Source organism: Dermochelys coriacea, chromosome 4, assembly GCF_009764565.3.
Source record: "Dermochelys coriacea isolate rDerCor1 chromosome 4, rDerCor1.pri.v4, whole genome shotgun sequence".
NCBI lineage: Eukaryota > Metazoa > Chordata > Testudines > Dermochelyidae > Dermochelys > Dermochelys coriacea.
This window is the reverse complement of record NC_050071.1, coordinates 57,815,104-57,834,528: the sequence shown is the minus strand read 5'-3', so window position 1 is coordinate 57,834,528 and position 19,425 is coordinate 57,815,104. Positions and strand designations below refer to the sequence as shown.

Below are 19,425 nucleotides of genomic sequence, written 5' to 3'. Positions count from 1 at the left end.
CAGCAACCAAAGTTCAAGCAGGAGGAAACAGACCTGTTGTATTACAGAAGCACTAACTTTTGGCTGGAGAGATTTTGGCTCAGGAGGGGATTTTACAGACAATTTGGCTTCTTGCAAGTTCTTGCATTTTGCTGCAATTGCTGTAGAAGAAAAAGTTTTAAAAGTGCTTTCGGTATTAGAAGCTATTTCGAAAATTCACCATGCCTGTGTTCCTGGTAAGGGAGATTTAAGCATTTTAAACCTTAATTGAAATTTCCCTGTAATTTTCAGATACCACTTCCAAGTGAAACCTCAAAAGGGTCAAGCTCTGACATCTGCAGACTGATTACACAATTTATTAAGGTGAGTTTTGGAAATGTTCACAGCAGAAGAGAGTGTTAAGGAGTTTCTCTTAGGGCTTTTTTGTTAGAGTTTAAAAATTGTCTTTAGGAGGAAAAGCTACAAGGAGGTAAACTCTGTATCTACTATTTCCATCTGTAAAGAACGTCTTTAAAGAATGGTTTAATAGAGGGTGTTCAGGCTTCATTATTGAAGATAAATATAATACAGACAGGAGAGACAGACATCCTTAATCACAAAGGATCAGGAATTCTTTGGAGCAGGCTGAGACAAACCAAACTCTAAACTACCCACCCTCCCAATCCACTACCCTAAACAATTTTGAATAATTATATTTTTAATAAGTTATCCATTCTAATTTCAACAATGGGAAATATAAGAAGAAAGAGTATGAGGATAAATTATTGAGATAGTTAACATGTAGCAGGCTTTTAAATATGCAAGTAAATGGATGTACAGCAGAAGATTAGGGTCATCCATTAGCAACATGAGCATGCTCTTTGTAGCATTTCTTTTATCCAAGACAGAAAAGACAAGGGAGGGGGGAGAGGAAAGGAGAGAAAAGGACACATTCCTCCCCTCTCAGGGCATATTTCCCATTCATTTCTGAACCAAGTTCCCAAAGAAAAAAATTGGCACATAAAATAAGATAAATACCAGCATTTCTCTGTACTCTGCCAAATTGGTGTCATGAGGATACTTTGACCAAATAGAGAAATTAAACTCATCTCTTTAAAAAAGGGCAAACAAATAAATTTGAGACGTACCTTTACAGCTCCTAGCTGCTCCTTCCTAAATTTTTCCAAAGGTTTGATCAGAGTTTCGGTAACACTGAGTGCCTAGAGAAATAAAAACAACAGAGTATATAGTGGTTATCCACAGAAGAGGAAGGCTAGTCATTTATTTTACCCTCCCAACTGCAAATAGTACAAAAAATTAAGAGCTCCAGAATATCATTTTCAAAAGCACTTAAATGAGATAGAAGCCTGAGCCCCATTTTCTAAACCCATATGGCTCCTAAATCACTTAAGAGCTTTTGAAAAAATTATTCCTCAGCTCATCTTGAAGCAGACGTTAAAATATTTCCAAAGTTGAGCATCATGAACTATGCAAATACAATAGTGAAGGGTTTGGCTGAGGTTTCCTCCAGTCTTTCTGAACAAGGCAACAGTCTCTTAACAATTGAGCTTTGTCCCATTCATTAACAAAACCTTTCATTGCATTTTTTCCTTATAAATTCCAACAATTTAATTTTACTTGGGGGCATCAGATCACTCCAAAACTAATGCAGAACTGAATAGCAAATACACTCTTCATATACAATTAGCAGTCCCGCCTGCCAGAATTAAGTCTTGCAATATATTTCTCATATACTGTACTAAGATTAGTAGTACACAAAAAAACACCCTACATTAAAAGAAAATTATTTAGGTTGCAAAGTCATATTCTCAAAACTTAGGAAATGACAGATTTACAGTTGCCTTCATTTCATGTTCATCATGTGCACTGAAAAACAGCAGTTTTTGCACAGGAACCCCAAACTCTGTCATCTCCCCCAAAAGTTGGATAAGCTCCTGGTCTACATGGTTCCCCCAGAGTGGTGGAAATGGCTGAAGTCAAGTGCTAGGAATGGGGGTGATGGGGAGATTAAAGGGAGGGGGAGCCTGGCTCAGTCCACATCGCCACACACACTACAGATACTAAGCTGTTTTCAATGCAGCAGTGGCCATGTGGGCCTCACCCTTTAGAATATTCATATCTTTAGTTATTTTGACAGGCTGCTAATATTTTTCTGAGAAATGAAAGTAGAGAAAAGAAATGGCAATTGTAACACTTTATAACCGGGTGAACCCTAAAATTAATATCACGGGACAAGCAAAAGGCAAGTCTCTAGCCTCAGGGCTCTGTCCCTGCAGAATATTAAAGGCCTGCTGTTTACAACGGAGGTGCGAGAGCTTCTCATAAAAGGCCTACAAGACTTTTATAATGGAAAATGTTAGGCAACCTAAATATAAAGCTTGCTACAAACTCTCTCTAGAATACCAAAGTGAGGGAGCAAGACAGAAGCTCAGCTCTCCCCGCCACACACACAGTCTGGAGCAACCCAGCACCAGACTTGGGGAAGTGGGCTACCCAGTCATCCCCTGAAGCTCAGTGCTTGCCAGGAAGACAATACACCATGATGAGGGAGTACTGTGTACAGACAATTGTGAGGTAGCTAAGGAGCTCTCATAGATTCAAATAAACTTCAAATGAGCAGCTAAACACTTCAATAATAGTAAGATCATAAAATATAAGGTTATTAAACAATAAACAAAGCTGAGGTGCAGCAACTTGTTGCAGCAAAGGAGAATTATAAATTAGCAAAACTGATTAGGAACTTCAAACAAACAGGTGAGTAAACAGTTAACTGGCCTCATGACATTTTCAACAGTTCAATTAAAACAGCTCTGAGCCAAGCCCAGCATTTGTTGGAATAAGGGTTTTACATTGTAAAAGAAAGGACACAATGAAATACTTAAAATTTACCCATGTTGGTCGGGCATGGAAAGTAAAGTACTTGTAAAGGAAATTGATCTCTGATGATTTTCTTCTATATTTTTTAAAATAGCTTTTCCCTTGTCCTTCATGATAAGAAGGCTTTCCTTACCCTCTACATGGCAAGAAGAATTTTACCCTCATTTAACTGCATATATCAATCATTACCCAATCGCATAGAACTGAAGGTTAATTTGCAGAAAGGGGACACGGTTACACAGCTGCCCTGCTGCCACCCTACCTCCCACTCCCACCCCCGTCCCCAAAAAAGTATATGGACAATGGCTGACATTTTTTAAATAAAACAAGTGCCAACAAAGATAGATCTATGAAGAAGGATCTGCACTTTCAAAAAACAAGAGGAATGTAGAGCAAGGAGAAATACTCAGTATATTCTTATAAGAGAGGATACTGCTCACCTACAAGAAAGCTATTTACCTGCAATTGCAGTTCTCTGACAGTACAAATTGTACAAGAGTCATATTCTTAGGTCAACACTTCCAGTGTAAAGGCAGTTGGTAAATCCTATAGATTTAGAGCTTAGAGGGAAGCTCTTTCCCGCCTAAAGTTTCTATTGCTTCACATGCTAGTTTGCTGAATGACATTTCCTTGGAAAACCATATCTGACTGAACACTTTCATTTTATATCTTGGACAATCCACCTCCAATGTTATAAAACAGTATGGCTAAACTCTTGGACAGTTTTCTTGCAAGGTATTAATCTTACCCTTGCTGCATGAGTCTAATTTAACTGTCTTAGAGTTATAAGAACATGATCTGAGTTGAATATGCCCAATGCCCCCTCTATGTACTGTAAGTGTGGTAGACTCTCTCTCTAATTAGCCATCTTTCAGCTGTGATATTTTTATGATGAAACTGGAGCACTAGTGCTTGCTCGACACTGCCATTTAAAACCTGTACTTTGCCATGTCCCCTTGCAAAAACCTCTGGCAAATGCTCCCTACTCCACAGACATCTCTAGAGCTCTTTAGTTTTGAGTTTCTACCTGCCACACACTGGGAATATGAACCAGGAGTGGGTCTATTAAAACTGGGTTTAGCCTAGAGGATATTTAACAAGCAGCTCCCTGCTCTTCCACACTCTGATGTTTTAAGTTTGTACAAGAAATCTACAAGTAAGATATACAAGAGAAAGGAGACCATACATCCCTTCTGGCTCACATGAACATCTGACAATAAGCAGTATAAATTATTGGATTGTATCAAAGTGAAACATAAGCCAGTCCTGAGACCATATAATTTCATTCCTTTTATCAGAGATCACAGCCTAACTGTAGCGAGTTAACCAATCTCCTAATTGATCAGCGTGTGCCTCCTCCATTATTCACAGCAAACTATTCAAACCCTGCTCTGAAGACATAATTATTAAATTTTGTCAGGGGCCTTCCTATGGTGCTCATTACTATAGCATCAGAGTGTAGAACATATTTATTTTTACAACACCCCTGTGCAATGAGGAGTGAGGGCTGGGACAGAGAGAGATTAAGGTCAAAAGCATCCATTAATTTCAGATGACTAGGACCTGATTTTTCAGAGTACATAGCATTATATAGTAGTTTGTATAACCAAAACACAGCTCCTGTTAACTTCAGTTACAGCTGTGAATGCCTAGCACTTCTGCAAATCAGACCCCATATTGAGTCTGGCCCCCAGAAAATGAGATATATATACTTAAGAACTATATGTGAAAAGTTTGGCTTAAGTGACTTCCTCAACCATGAGACCTTCCTTTTTGTTCCTGCAATCCCCTGCCTCATTCACCACACAACTTCTAACTATTGCAACAAATGAGTTCTACAGACAAGCCTCCTTCACTACACAGCCCTGATTCAGACCCAGAGCAGATCCATCCTCAATGAGGTGAGGGTTCTGTGGGAAAAACTAGTATACAATCATGTAATTAAAGACCATCATATGACATATATGCAAAGGAGATGAATTTGTCATCCTCTATTCAGAGTAGCACTAGAAACTTTGTTAGTGGGTTTCACAAATGTTTGCTGACAGAGGAGGAAAAGCAAGTCTCAGGAATCTTGGATACTGTTCCAGGCTCTGGAGGGGAGTGTGCTATAATGGGCAGACTCTTCTGCCCATTCCCCCACCCGCAAGCTTGTTTCCTCCCTCCCTCCCCCTTCCACCCTGCCCTGTCCTAGTCCTACCTCCTCCTGCCCCTGACTCGTCATCCCAGTCCCATTCTCTTCCCCTACCCAGTTCCAGTTTCCACTCCTGGGGTTTTTCTCCTAACCCTCATCTCCTTGGCCAGCCAGACCTATCCTCCTCCAGACTCCCCATCTCACCTTCACCACACATTCAATCCCAGTAGCTTTGCCCAGCCATAACCAGTTCCCCGCTCCCATGTCCTCATCCTATCAGTCTGTCTCCTCCCTTTGGCCTACAGTCACCCTCATACTCACTGTCCCCTCCACCCCAGCGTCTCTCCCTGGACTCCTCAGCCAATCTCAGTGTCGTCCCCCGTCCCCTCCCAAAGACTCATTAGCCCAGTCTCTTTGATCCTGGCTTCTCCTCTCCCCATCACCCCCATCCAAGTCTCCAAAAGCACATCCCTGACATGAAGGCCCCACACTACCAAATTGAGTCCCTGCTGGAAAGCAAGGGGAAGCTGGAGCTTCTCAAAGAAAAGGTTGCCAAACATTTCACATTGGCAAAACACATTTTTCCCTAGCCTCTATCTCAAACGCAGCTGAACAGTTTTGGCTGAAATTGTCCAAAAAAATTCAGTGTGAGGCAGACACGCACTAATCATTTGGGCTGAAGTTTTCTGTGCTGTTTGGCAAAGGTTATAAGCAACTGAAAACAGGGTGTTGTAATGGGAAGTGATAGCCAACCTTAATTACAGGTGGTGCTATCAGCCCAACCAAAAATATACACACTTACCTATGTTCCTACATGCATGTATTTGAAGGTACATACACTATTGAGATAACGGACAAGGTTCTGAGGTGCAGCACTGAACTCGCAGCCCAAGGGTTACAGGGTGGCCAAGGTGGCTTTAAGTCACGCTGAGAGCTTGATTAAATTACAGCACCCTCCCAGGCTGCCCTACAGGCTGCAGATATGTGTGCTCTGGTCCTGTTTGCAACATCATTGCCAGTCCTTAGTCACAACGCCCATCACCAGCATCTGTGTGCAGGTCCTTAGAAGACAACTTCATGACTGTCTTCTGCAACCCTGCACTAGGGGAAGCCCTCCTCTGGCCACAACCAGGGCTTCTGGGAGCGCTTTATACACTTCAGCCCTTTCATGTGGCATAAAGATGCCACAACAAGAGTGAGGATCTCACCCTTAGAGACAAAATAAATTAAATTCAAAACATGGGCAGAAAATACTCCACAATTTACACAACTGGTTATTTTTCAAATATTTTCAATTTCAGGCCAATTTTAAAAAATGTTAAAGCTCTAACTTCTTAAGATATAGGATCTACAGTGGAAATAGTAACTAACTATCAATCCTAGAGTTAGGATCTATCATACCTAAAGTAAGTTGACTGGAAACAAGATTCTAAAGTTAATTTTAAGTTAACTAAAAAGAAAGTTTTCCATTAACGGCTGATGACGACTTAGAGTGACTACAGTCCTCTAATTAAACTAGAATATTTTTGTAATGTCGAATCGTTTAGACATGACTTCCGGTATTCCACTCATCCTTAATATAACAAACATTTCCAGAATGGCCTCCAGAGGCAAAGTATCCTGCTTCATATTTGCCTCAGGGAATTCCACTAAGTTACAGTGTTATGGAAAAGTGCAATTTGTTTTATGTGGGCCACTCTATAATTCAACTGAATTCTTGGGTTAATGCTTGGATTTTCTTTTCATAAACCTACTAAATCCCTCAGTATTTAGAAACATGACCTCTGCAACCAATGGAAGTCCTTAAACTGAAAACAAAAATAAAACTGCTTGATTGCAGCTATTAAATATCCAACTCATGCCAGATCAACATGGTAGCAGACCAAATGAGTACGCTTGTGGTGGACAGTGTGGAAAATTAAGATTCACATCTACACATGTTGCAAATGCCTTTGAAAACTATGTAAAATATACTTGAAAAAGCTTTTAATCCAAGTCTGGAATTCAAAGTCTGAAATAACTGCATTTACCATATGGATATTAAAATCATTTTTGCATTTGCTGAATACACAAAATTAAATTTTAAAAAACAGCAACCTATTAAGTGTACATGTGTGTCAATAATTAAGCGAAAGGAATTCATACAGTATATCTTATCTGTAACTGTATTTCTTATCTGCAATTCTCTCAACACAGTCACAGCCACTCTACCAGTCACAAGCCTCCACATTGCCTTTCAGGATAGCAAAGAAGGAAAAAAAAAAAAAAAGCCTGATAAGAGGATGCTGTTATGGTAGGAACTCCTTTGTGAAAGGCTTTAAAATGTGTAGCATAAACCTTACACCACAACTTAAAATCTTTATAGCCCTGGCGCCAAACGTTGTGGGTGCAGAGCATCCTAACATTCCACTGATTTCAACAGAACATCCATGGAACTTTGGCATGATTACACTGTTCATTGAGAAGCCAAAGAAAGAGAGTCAGATCAGCAGTCCATCTCTCCCCAACAACACACAAATTAATGTTTTCAGAAACTAATCCCCTTGGTTCTCTTTCCACTTGCTCACTACAATGGCGATACAGTTCTAAAATATTTGCTAGAGCAGAAGTGAACAAACTACGGCCCGCGGGCTGCATACGGCCTGCCAGCCGTTTTAAGACAGCCCTCGAGCTCCTGCTGGGGAGCAGGGTCTGGGGCTTGCCCTGCTCCAGCGCTCCAGCCAGGGCATAGGGTCAGGGGCCACCGCATGTGGCTCCCGGAAGCCATGGCATGGCCCCCCTCCAGCTTCTACACGTTTCAGTAGCCCTGCTCCAGTGGGGCAACGTGCAGAGCTCCTGGCCATGCCTCCGTGTAGGAGCCAAGAAAGGGAAGTGCCGCTATTTCCAGGTACCACTTGAGGTAAGCACCACCTGGAGCCTGCAGCCCTGAGCCTTGCCCCAACCCCCTACCCCAGCCCTGATCCCCCTCCCACCCTCTGAACCCCTTGATCCCAGCTCGGAGCACCCTCCTGTACCCTGAACCCCTCATCCCCAGCCCCACCCCAGAGCCCACACCCCCAGCCGAAGCCCTCACACCACTCCCCCCTGCATCCCACTCCCCCTCCCCTGCCTGGAGCCTCCTCCCACACCCTGAACTCCTCATTTCTGGCCCCACCCCAGAGCCTGCAGCCCCAACCAGAGCCCTCACCCCCTCCCGCACCCCAACCCCAATTTTGTGAGCATTCATGACCCGCCATACAATTTCTATTCCCAGATGTGGCCCTTGGGCCAAAAAGTTTGCCCACCCCTATGCTAGAGTATATAAGTACTGATGAAAGAAACCACATCTCAGGGAAAGTATTCAATCTCCATTTGGAATTAAATATTAGCTTCATGAGGAACTTTGTCATCAGATCTTTCATTGTCTGAACACATGCATTACACACATTATACCATGGCCATAGCACAACTGCAGTGTCCAGAGATTATACAGCCAAGAATGCATTCTATGGATCCAGAGCTGCATTTGGCTACATGTTATCACTGTTACAGAGCTGCTGAGGAAGTCAGTGAAACGTGCCACAAAATTCTCCTATTTTCAGTGTTGAAGTTGGTATTGGAATGTCCCAAGATACAGCTTGGATAATTATAAAAATTGAAATTCTTAATAATAAATGTTAAAGCTTACATAGTGTTTTTCATCCTGAAGTATCCCAAAGACTTTTACTAGCTCTACACATTCTACTCCACTAATACACAGCCACATCAGAGGTGGAAGAAAACAGAAAGATGGATGCTATTCTTTACAACTGTGGCAAGAGAAGACATTTTGACAATAGCAAAACACCCACTCTTATAGCATAGCATCTTGGGATATCTAATATCCATGCAAGACCATTGCTTTGAACATTTTAGACTGATCCACATGGTATTCAACATGCAACAGAGGAAGGGCTGAATGGCACATGATGAATCATGAATCACAGTGATGATGAATCAAAGTCCTGCACACCAGCGGGACAAATCACCAGCTGCATCAAACGTGCTCCCAATGCCCCAGCAGACTTCGCGGCTTTACACAAGCAAAATGCCTCCATTCACACTGTTCAGGTGCAGCAGCTATTTCTCCCTGCTCCTACCTCCAACACTCATCAACAGCTCCAAATTTGTCTGTTAATTCTAACTGAAGAAGCCACCCAGCTGCACCACTATTTGTATGTCTGACTGCTGATGTCGGCAAATAAGGGCCTGAAACACAGAATTTCTACATAGATAACCTCTAGAAACTAATACCATACTGAAGACTAAGAACAATACTGCCCCAAAGATAAGAAATCCATGTATTAGATTCCACATATGTGATCAGAGCTAAGTGAATCAGTGCAAATCTCTCACATAAATCCTATTTAATCCCTGCAGGTACTTTTGTAATCACATATGTGAATTTAGGTAGAAAGTAAATTAAATCTATTGGAAAGAAGCTAGACTACAGACTACCTTGAGTTAAATTAATCTTTTAAAAATACCATATTCCTTGCATAAAACAAATAACAGTGAAATCTTATCAGTTACCATTAACTATCATCATCATTTATTTAATGGGGGCAATTACTAATACATACTGAACCTTAAAATCAAAATCTATGAGCAGAAAAGCCAGGCATTTAAAGTGGAATCTATATAAGTTCTATTTTTTTAAAGCCCCTTTTACTGTAGCATTTAAACACTGTTAAAAATTAGTGAGCATAAAATCTCAAAGTAAGTCCTGTGAGACAAAATCAGCATTAATTCCACTGTGGTGGAGTCTCCTGTTCTTACCAGATTCATATGCTGTTCATCTCTTGCCTTGGCGTGTCATACTCCCATGTATACAGGTAGTTGACAGGTCATACTAGATCTCTCAATCATGCTACCCCACACACGATATAGGGGAAAAAATTTGCAGTACAAAGCCTCCATTTTAATCATTCATCTATTGTATTAAATGGAAGAGATGCAAGTCAACAACCTGCATAGTCAAAAACCATGCCAATAAGCTTACTTGGTAAGCAAGGAGGCTACCTAAACAAAAGAACTGATGTGCACTGTGCTAGAGTATATAAGTACTGATAAAAGAAACCACTTCTCAGGAAAAGTATTCAATCTCCATTTGGAATTAAATATTAGCTCCATGAGGAACTTTGTCATCAGATCTTTCATTGTCTGAACACATGCATTACATGATCTTTTCCATTCCCGTTAGTGTTTTCTATAAGGCAACCAGCATACATTACACGTATAGTGTCAAATAACTTCCTTACCTGCAAACGGGCTGCATATGAAAAGAGGAAGTAACACCATAGCCATAGCACAACTGCAGTCTCCAGAAATTATACAGCCAAGAATGTAATTTTCCTTAAAGATGTACTGAAAGCCAATCCCAACATCTTGCTGCACAGCACAACTATAATGGAACAAGTTCATCAACTGAAAGGAAAGACCGAGCTATGCCCCTCACTTCTACCCACCAAAAGTTCTGCCTCCAATCATGGAACAAATTTGGTTATTAAACTCCCTTTCTTCTCTGTTTTTTCACAATTGTTTTTAATTTATCCTTTTCTTTGGGCAGTGCCATGTCTTCTTCCTTTTGTTCTCATCCTGTCTGTGCACAAGGAACAGCAGAGTATAGAGACTTTTTTTTTATCATGGGCCCTCCAACTTAGCATCTCCGTGCCAGGCAATCCCTCTGCCATAACACATGTTCAATTCATAATGCAGGATCCCTGGGCAATTCAGAGGAAGAACTGCCTGCTCACTGGCCATTGACCCTAATTCTGCCAGAAGACCTGGCTCCAAGCCAGGACAGAATGGCAGAGCCTCACATTTTTCCACCCTGAGAAACCATGACTGCCCCTGGGCATGCTATTGCCAGAAACAAAATAGGGACATTAAAACTGAAGACACAGGCAGGAGAGAACTGAACTGCTGAACTTGTTTCAGTGCTGAACATAGAGAATTTTGCAGGCTTTGAGCAAAACGGTTAAGGTTTGTGTTTTGGAGCTATAGTGGTCCTGGGTTCAATCCCTGATGATCACCCAACTATGGCATTGTTACAGGTGGTCTCACAAATTTTGCATTTTTTGTTTTTTAGTATAATATGCAAACAATGTTACATCAATGTATGCTTTTTGCATTTGATCTGTTACTACAATTCTGGGCCAGTTCAATGTCATTGTCTTCATTATCAAAGCCTTTTCCTTTAGTGAGAAGAAGCTGCAACCTGTAAATCCAGATTAGTGAAAAAGAGATTGCACAATAATAAATCACTGATGCTAACACTTTGCTGATTAATACAGTGGCAAACAATGCTAATTTGCTCGTCTTAATCCTTTTTACAATTTGTTTACAGTAAATTGCAACTCACCAAGATTTCTCTTTGCTCTTCCAGATTTTTTAAGAAATTCGAGAACTCATGCAGGGATGCGTCTATAACACCAAAAAAGAAAAAAGGAAATAATGGAATAGGAATGCATAACAAAACCAGTAATGCACACGCACGTGCGCACACATAGAGCTCTTACATACCTATACATCTTTCATCATCCGTCTCTGCATCGCCAATGAATTCAAATTTAAAATCCCTCAGAGTGTGGGCAAACTTTCTTTGGGCTGCCGAAAGGTCTGCAAGGCAAACAACAAGGATTTAAAACTATATTTGTCTTTAATTCAAACAAAAGCCTTTAGCAACTTGAACGTCATGTGAATTTGATATTCGGGAAATGTGTAATTTTGTATATCTTTCAATAGACGTCAGCAATTTCTTGTCCTATACTGAAGTTCCACAGCTATGCAATTCTTAAATTCCATTTAAAAAGACAAATGCATAGCACTGCAAATATCTTGTACAAAAATAATTCTGACTTTCCTAGCCAGTTTCTCACTGCTGCTTTTATTGATAGTATTTGACTACTATTGGCACAAAATTGCTCTTGCTTTGGGCAGACTACTTCCTTCCTTCAAGAAGCTACTGGATATATTAACTAGCCAAAATTCTGCTCTCAGTTATAATATCACAATGTTATAAACTATTATGAAGATTTCTAATATTGAAGTTGACATCAAAACATACACTTGTCTCCTGTAATGTCTGATTACAGTACATGAGAGAGTTTGGAATGTCATTGACCCTAAAAGGTAGGTCTCAGTGGAGAAAAGGATGAAAGTCCCCATATGCTCTTAACTTGCAGGAAAGATTATCCTTACATCTTCATACTTGGCCAATATTAAGAGCAATTTGAGATATTTATTTAATCTCTAATCTTTTAGCTATCTCATGCAATTCAGAAGACTAGGAGTAACTATTATAAAACACACTGTATAAACATTTTATTCTCAGGATTAGCTGAAGCTGAAACAACACAAAGAGTTTACATACCCTTTTAGCAGATACTGTTTCCAGTCTGCTGTATGTTTTTCCCAATTTCATAGATAAGGACATATAGGACTAGAAATGCTACATTGCACTGTGTGGTGCCAACTAATTAAAGGGATACTATCCAATTCCTATACACCCTAGCAGAACACAGACACAAAAGCCACATATTTTCAGATCCCTTTCCTCTTACATTCCCTTCCTCTCACATCTCTCACCAGATTCCTATTCTCCCCTCTGCCTTACACTCCTCTTCCATTCCCCACCCCGTTTGTGTGACAGAACCACTCTAGTTGATCCCACAGTGCTGGGTTTTTCTCCCATGAATGGTGCTACAACTATGAATTCTCCCTTCAACATCAAGATTCAGGGGCAGGGAGGTGGGTGGCAGGCACAGACTGACATCACAAATACTCCCACACCATGGGAAAGGGGAAGGCATTTTCAAATTAAAATGCAACCTGTTAGCTGCAGGGGTACATGTAATGTAGAAAGCATGGGGAACATAAGTTCAGATGCTTCTTTATTACAAGCAACTTGGGACAAAATATGGCATGATTTACAAATTGAGAATAAAGGCCACCTCACTATTTGTCTGATCCAGAAAACTAGAACTGAAAGTAGGAGTGACAATGCTACATTGAATTAATGGAACAAGGGTATAAAAATAATTTACTATTGTTGAGCTATGGGTGATGGGAACCAGCCATGTAGTGATGCCTTCCCTACAGCGCCTTCCCTTTGCCCTTTGGCCCAGATGCTGAAGACTTCAAATACCAAGACTGGGAAAGAGAATGCATATCATCCCATCTCTAATGGCAAGTCCTCAAAGGTTAATAAAACCAAAGGCTATATTAAGTTTTTTGCACTGCCCCCTGTGCTCTGTCAAGTCCCTCTAAGAAGGGCTCTAGAGCTGCAGACAGAGTCCCAGTGGAGTATTCTGCCATGGAGTAGGTTGGATTATAGGTTAAGAATGGGTAAGCATGGGATTTGTGCCCATCATCTCTACAAGGACAGACAAAAGAGATAACAAAATCTCTGTGACAGGGCTGCCTGCCCCTTTAAGGGCCAAGAGGCCTGGGCTAGTCAGCTCCATTTGTGCCATAATTACATGTCTCCCAGTTTTAGAGGGCTGAATTAATTGGGGTCAGGTGACAACCCGAAATACCTTGACCTCATAAAAGAGCTGAGAAAACAGTTTGGAGGAGGAACCAAGAGAGCAAGTTAGGCTCCTGTGGAAGGCCCTGAAGTAGGGTCTTGAGGACCCCTGGAAAGTAGCCTGGGAATCAGTGGACTATCCCAGAGAGGAGAAGATAGAAAGGTAGCCCAAAAGGGACAGACTCTGAGGGGACTCTGGGGAAGAAGAATAAGAGTCAGGGCTCTATCCCAGTGCCAGTAATCCAGAAGGGACTAGAAACTGAGCCTAGAGGGTGGGCTAAAGAAGAGCCCAAGAGGAGCAGAAGAACCTTTTGGTTGTTTGGACTTTTGTTATCCAAGAAGGGGATTGAACTCAGTTATCCAGTCAGAGGTCTGAGACATGTGAATCCCTGGGAAAGTAAGAAAACCCAGGTGAGGAGAAAGTGAGGCAAGGAGCCCCTGCAGCTCCATGCTCAGACAGCTGAGCGGGGAGTTTACAGGACAGGCATGTCCTATGGTAACCTCTATCTCCCAAATTTTAGATTAAGGGTGCTAAATCCTTTAAAGACTGACAGAGGGAAAAAGTGCAGCGTGAACAAAACAATCAGAGTACAGATTGGTTATTTGTAGTCCCCTGTTGCTGGGCACAATGATTAATCACCACAAAGTGATCTAATAATGTGTAAACCTCTGCACAAGCCATGGAATTGGGAGGGGGGGGGAGGAGAGGGGAAGACAAAGACATAACTGGGAAAGACCAAGCATTATTTCCAGAAGGGGGGTGACCACTAGAGAGAAAGAGATTCTGATCTACAGAAAGGATGTTTGAATTAAATGATTCAACAGGCTGCAGGAGACAATGCATACAAGCATTGTTGACATAAGGCTTTTAATTCTATTTAGTCAATAGACTGTCACCACAAGATTTACCCTATCTCAGGAAGGTTTGCCTAGAATCCAGCACTGTCTCATTTTATTCTGTTAATTTATGTTAAAATTCATTTATATTTTTCTTTCCTATGCCAAATAAATCTTTTCCTAACATACTTGGATTTTGTTTCTGTGATAGGAAACAGTCACTGGGGCACAGTTGTTCCCTGGAAAGAAAATGGAAACTTTGCCCCTCTCACCTCCCAGAGAGGTCTGAGGCTAGGTGACAGGCTTGAGCACTCAGTTACAGACATGGGTATAGAGAGCTATTCCCAAGGCACTGGACTCAGGACACTGAATGTAGTCAGCTCAGCATGGGGAAAACCTGAAGACTAGGATCAGGGACAGCTCAGTGCAGGATTTATTTGAGGCTTGAAGGGGCATGGCTAAACTAAGATACTTGAGAGGTATGCAGACAAACATTTTCATCCTGTCTGGAAATCATTAGGCAATCAGTTCACCCTTCTAAAATCAAGAAAAACAAAGTTGTTGATGTAATTACCACAAATATTATAGAACTCTATAAAAGTACACAGTGACTCCAGAAACAAAAAACCACCCCCATACACACATATACTACTGTGTTATTAAACAACAACATGCACTATTTAAACCATAAGTTACAAGCTTCATAGACACTAACTCTCAGATATACATTTCCTTGCATCCTGTGCTAGGAAAAGCACTTTGCTAATCTGCATATATCCCATAACCCCTAGTTGTTAATACCCAGATACTTTATGATTTGGTAGAGAAATACATTTCAGTTCTGTTTCATAAAACAAACTTCCTTTATATAGCAACATTCTACTGCTATAACTTCAAATAATAAGCAGTATCTTGGGTTTATAGCACCTGTGCCTCAAAGGACCCCTCCCAGAATATTTCACAACCACATGGGACCAGCAGCTGTGAATTATATGGGCCTGTGATGCCCTTGCTCCAGCAAATTCAGGGCACGGGGGTCCAGCTCCACCAATGTTCGGGGACGGGTCTCTCCCCTGGCCCTGCGTGCCGCCCCATGCGCCTCCCCCGGAACGTAGCCCGGCCCCACCTGCCAGCCCCAAGCGCCTCCCCTTGAGCATCCCTGGCTGCGCCCTTGACAGCTGCCCTGCCGCTCCATGCTGTGCTCCCTCGTCGGCTGCTGCCAGTTACAAAAGGAAGAGGCACCGCCACCTGCGGAAGGAGGAGGCGGCGCCCATGTGATGGCAGCCCTTCCCCTCCCTACCTCCCCCCGGCATCCACCAAGGGGAGGCAAAGGGGCTTCCTGGACCTGAGAGGGGGCCCAGCCCCTAGGACGGAGGTGGGCAAACTACGGCCCACGGGATCATCCTGCCCAGCCCCTAAGCTCCTAGCCAGGGAGGCTAGCCCCCGGCCCCTCCCTCACTATCCCCCCTCTCCCACAGCCTCAGCACGCTGCCAGCACTCTGGCCCGCCGCTCCTGCTGGGCAGCACAGACGGCATGGCTGGCTCTGGCAAGACGGTGGGGCTGCGAGCTCCTGCCGCTCTGACACCACTGCTTGCTAGGCACTGACCTGTCTACATATGACACCAGATTCCAATGGCTCCACTTACTCTAATGTCAACAGAGACTTCAGTGTCACCAATCTGAAGTGCTGCATTAAGTAATGACAATGTTCTCTGCTAGGTAATGCCTAGGTCTTCTATACATGACAGCAGATTCACACCAAGTTGCAAAAGCCACATTAAATCTAAGTTTTCAAACACTCACTATAATCTCTGGTGGTTCACTACGTCATTATTCTTTGCAAGGAATTGTAAAATAAAAAGCAGGTAATACATCACCAATTTATGCAGGTTCTTTAAAACATAAGGCAATTCACACAGAAAAGAACAATCGCCTTCATTTAATGTTAGTTAAGGTTGTATTGTTCTACCTTAATAACATTTTCCTCAGATGCTGAAAGGGCACCACATACCAGCTGTGGTAGCTTAGCAACCACACTTCTGTTTCTCTGCCTACAACAATAATACAAAACTCATGAACTCTTCTTGCTCCTTCTTCAAGACACCCCAGGCTTCACAATTGACATACAACTTTAACGCCAACATACATACAAGGACATATTAAAAGTAATAATTTTTATTTTCTTCTTGTAAGATCTGCTTCTCTTTTTGGATCTCTTAAACACAGGTTTTGTGTTTGGCTCAAGACTATTTAAAATGAAACAATTTAATAGAAATTGCCTAGACAACAAATACAATCCAATTTTTGTTAATTACCTAATGACAAACTTAGGATAGTCACAAACAAATATTAATTCCTCTTACTTCTCACAAAAGAGAAAAGGTTTTAAAAAAATTCAAAGTCAGCATGTCAATCCCAATAAGTTTGCAAGTGAAAACATGTTTGTTGTTTATTAAAGAAAAACAAAATATTTGGCATTAGATTGAAGTTTCTTTAGGTCAAGAGGGGATATTTCTCATGAATAAAATAGTTTCACATATAAAGACATTTTTCTTGCTGGATTAATATCCTTTTATAGACAGTACTGTTCTCAGAACAGGACTTTTAAGATGTTAACAACCATGTTTTTAAAAAGTTGATGTATCCCACTATCAACAAAAGTAACCATCAAATTGAAAATCCAGAAACCACAGTATTTAAGAAGAAACACTAACATAACTCAGGTGTAAACAGCGGATTTAACAACAGTTTACTGGCTAACTCTGTGTTTCTTTTTAAATGGATGACAGTTTGAATGTTTGATTCTGCTGCATCTAAAACCCAAAGATTGCTGCCTGATGCTAATAACATGAGAGGCTGGAAATGAAAGACTAGAAACATGAGAAATTGCCTAGTCTATTTTCACTGTCCAACCTGAGAGAACTACAGAAAATGAACAGCATAAATAGTGAAAAGAACATCGGATATCAAAATGTATTAATTCTTAGTTATCTAAAGACACAAAAGGAACAATGTCTCTAACAGGAACTAGCTAGTGCTAAAAAGGGTGAGCTATCATGATGGAAGAGATCTATCTGTAAGTAGTTATATGCATCACATGCCAAATTCTATTGGTTTATTTTCTGTATTTTTAATTAAAAACAAATGGTATTTTTAACAGTTGCATAATTAAGATATACTATCAGCTTCAATACATCTTGAAGTCATTAACAGTGCTGTAGACTTTCATGGTGGAAAGAGTTATGATTTCAAATGACAGAAACTAAGAAATATTTTGCATATTTATGAAAATATATATATACTATATTCGCTAAATATCCTGCTCTGCAGAAGGAATATTTAAGGCTTGTTTAGACTTGCATATTTTGATTATTGGAGGGAAAAGATAATGTGTACACTACATTTTGGTACTTGCCCAACTAATTAACACCTGGAAGAAGTCAGCTGCAAAATCGTATGATGTATGAGGAAACTGCTGCATTGAAACCTAGCAAAAAAATCAGGTTACCCTGTCTATAAACAATTCAACAGGAATTTTAAACTCTGAGATAAATGGGACAACAGGAATAGCAGGGTAAATTACTTTTGATGAGTCATGTAAGAATTGGAGCATATTATATACAGTAGAACCTCAGAGTTACAAACACCTCGGGAATGGAGTTTGTTTGCAACTCTGAACAAAACATTATGGTTATTCTTTCAAAAGTTTACAATTGAACATTGACTTAATACAGCTTTGAAACTTTACTATGCAGAGAAAAATGCTAATCCTAACCCGCCACCCCAGTCTGCTTCCCCCATTTCCCCTGCCCCACCCCACTGCAGGCACTCACCGTTGTATAAAAACAGGATGGTGGCCATGCAGGGGGCCCAGCACACACAGAAGGGGAAGTTGGTGAGCACTAGGACCCAGGAGGCAATGAGCTGGAGAGGCCACCCCCCCTCACCCAGCAGGAGAAGTGAGTCTGTCCCACCCCCTCCGCCCTGATTGCAGAAGAAGGGGCCAAGTAAGCTGGAAACGTTCTGGGGGTGAGGTATGAGAACAACAGAGTCCTCCTTCCCCCGGCAGGCCAAGCAGAGCAAGCCCTGGGCAGCTTGGCGCTCACAGAGGAGCAGTGAGGGGGAAGAGGAGTAGCACTTGACCCCATGTGACCCCCCCATGCCTCACCTCTGTTTGAGGGAGCAATGTCCACTTCCCCCCAACAAAACTACACCTATGTGTGTGGCTGACAAGTCAGTTTGTAACTCTGGTGTTCATATGTCTGAGGTTCTACTGTACTGAAATTTTTAAAATGAGATTAAATAATTAAATATAGACAGAAGCATACTCTGCTGGAACAAAAGCAGCTAAGTTTTTAAGTATACAGTTTGAAGTGCTCGCGCTCCTTTAGAAAAGTGCATAAGTTGTACAAAATTATTAACCCTACATATTATCTGTATACACAGCAGGCTCTCCACTTAGTCATCAATGATAGCAGCATATCTAATTGGGATTTAATACCCTGCAAGCAATAATACACAAAAAATAAAATATGAAAATGGAGTTTTTAAGCATGATTCCATTTATAACAATCTGACGCTTCATACTACAGAACTGTGTTAGGAAGAAATATGCCAGAGACTATACAGCAAAGTCAATTTGATCCCATGTTCACTGTGCATTGACACGGGTAGGTTGAAAGCAAAGGCGGGATGGGAAGACAAAGACACACATAGCAGGGGAGCAAACATGCAATAACCTTCCCTTTTTTAGTAGTGTGTGTGTTATTATATAATGAAGTTCCACTTTGTGAAAAAACATTATTTTATTTGCCTTACAGTACAGAGATGTAAATCCTCCGAAGCAATAAGGCCCCCCCTCGCATCCAAAAAAAAATTAAATAAAATAAGATAATTACTATATGATACAATAACAAAGTAACACAATGTCTGGCAAAGGCAAAGTGCGCTTCCAAGGCTACCCTCAGCCACACAGCACCGGATGGTCTCTAGTAAATGGCCTTGGATCAGGCTGCTCAAAATCAGCAGTCTGCCCACTTCCCTCCTGTA

At 41.3% G+C, this 19,425-nt stretch overlaps 1 protein-coding gene across 6 annotated transcripts in view; it reads right to left on the bottom strand.

Annotated features, from left to right (window-relative positions):
• ARHGAP10 (Rho GTPase activating protein 10) overlaps positions 1–19,425 on the bottom strand; it is a 250,366-nt gene that overhangs the window by 157,503 nt on the left and 73,438 nt on the right. For 5 of the 6 annotated variants that reach the window (XR_005292731.2, XR_006280737.1, XR_006280736.1 and 2 more), the window contains exons 2-4: positions 11,534–11,629; positions 11,373–11,434; positions 1,107–1,178 (exon numbers count right to left, since the gene is read on the bottom strand). Coding sequence is in view for 3 of the 6 variants with exons in the window: in XM_038400392.2 (XP_038256320.1) it covers positions 1,107–1,178; positions 11,373–11,434; positions 11,534–11,629 (230 nt within the window). In the remaining 3 variants the exon portion in view is untranslated. The remainder of the gene's footprint in view (positions 1–1,106; positions 1,179–11,372; positions 11,435–11,533; positions 11,630–19,425) is intronic. The other variant, XM_038400393.2, reaches the window with a different exon arrangement.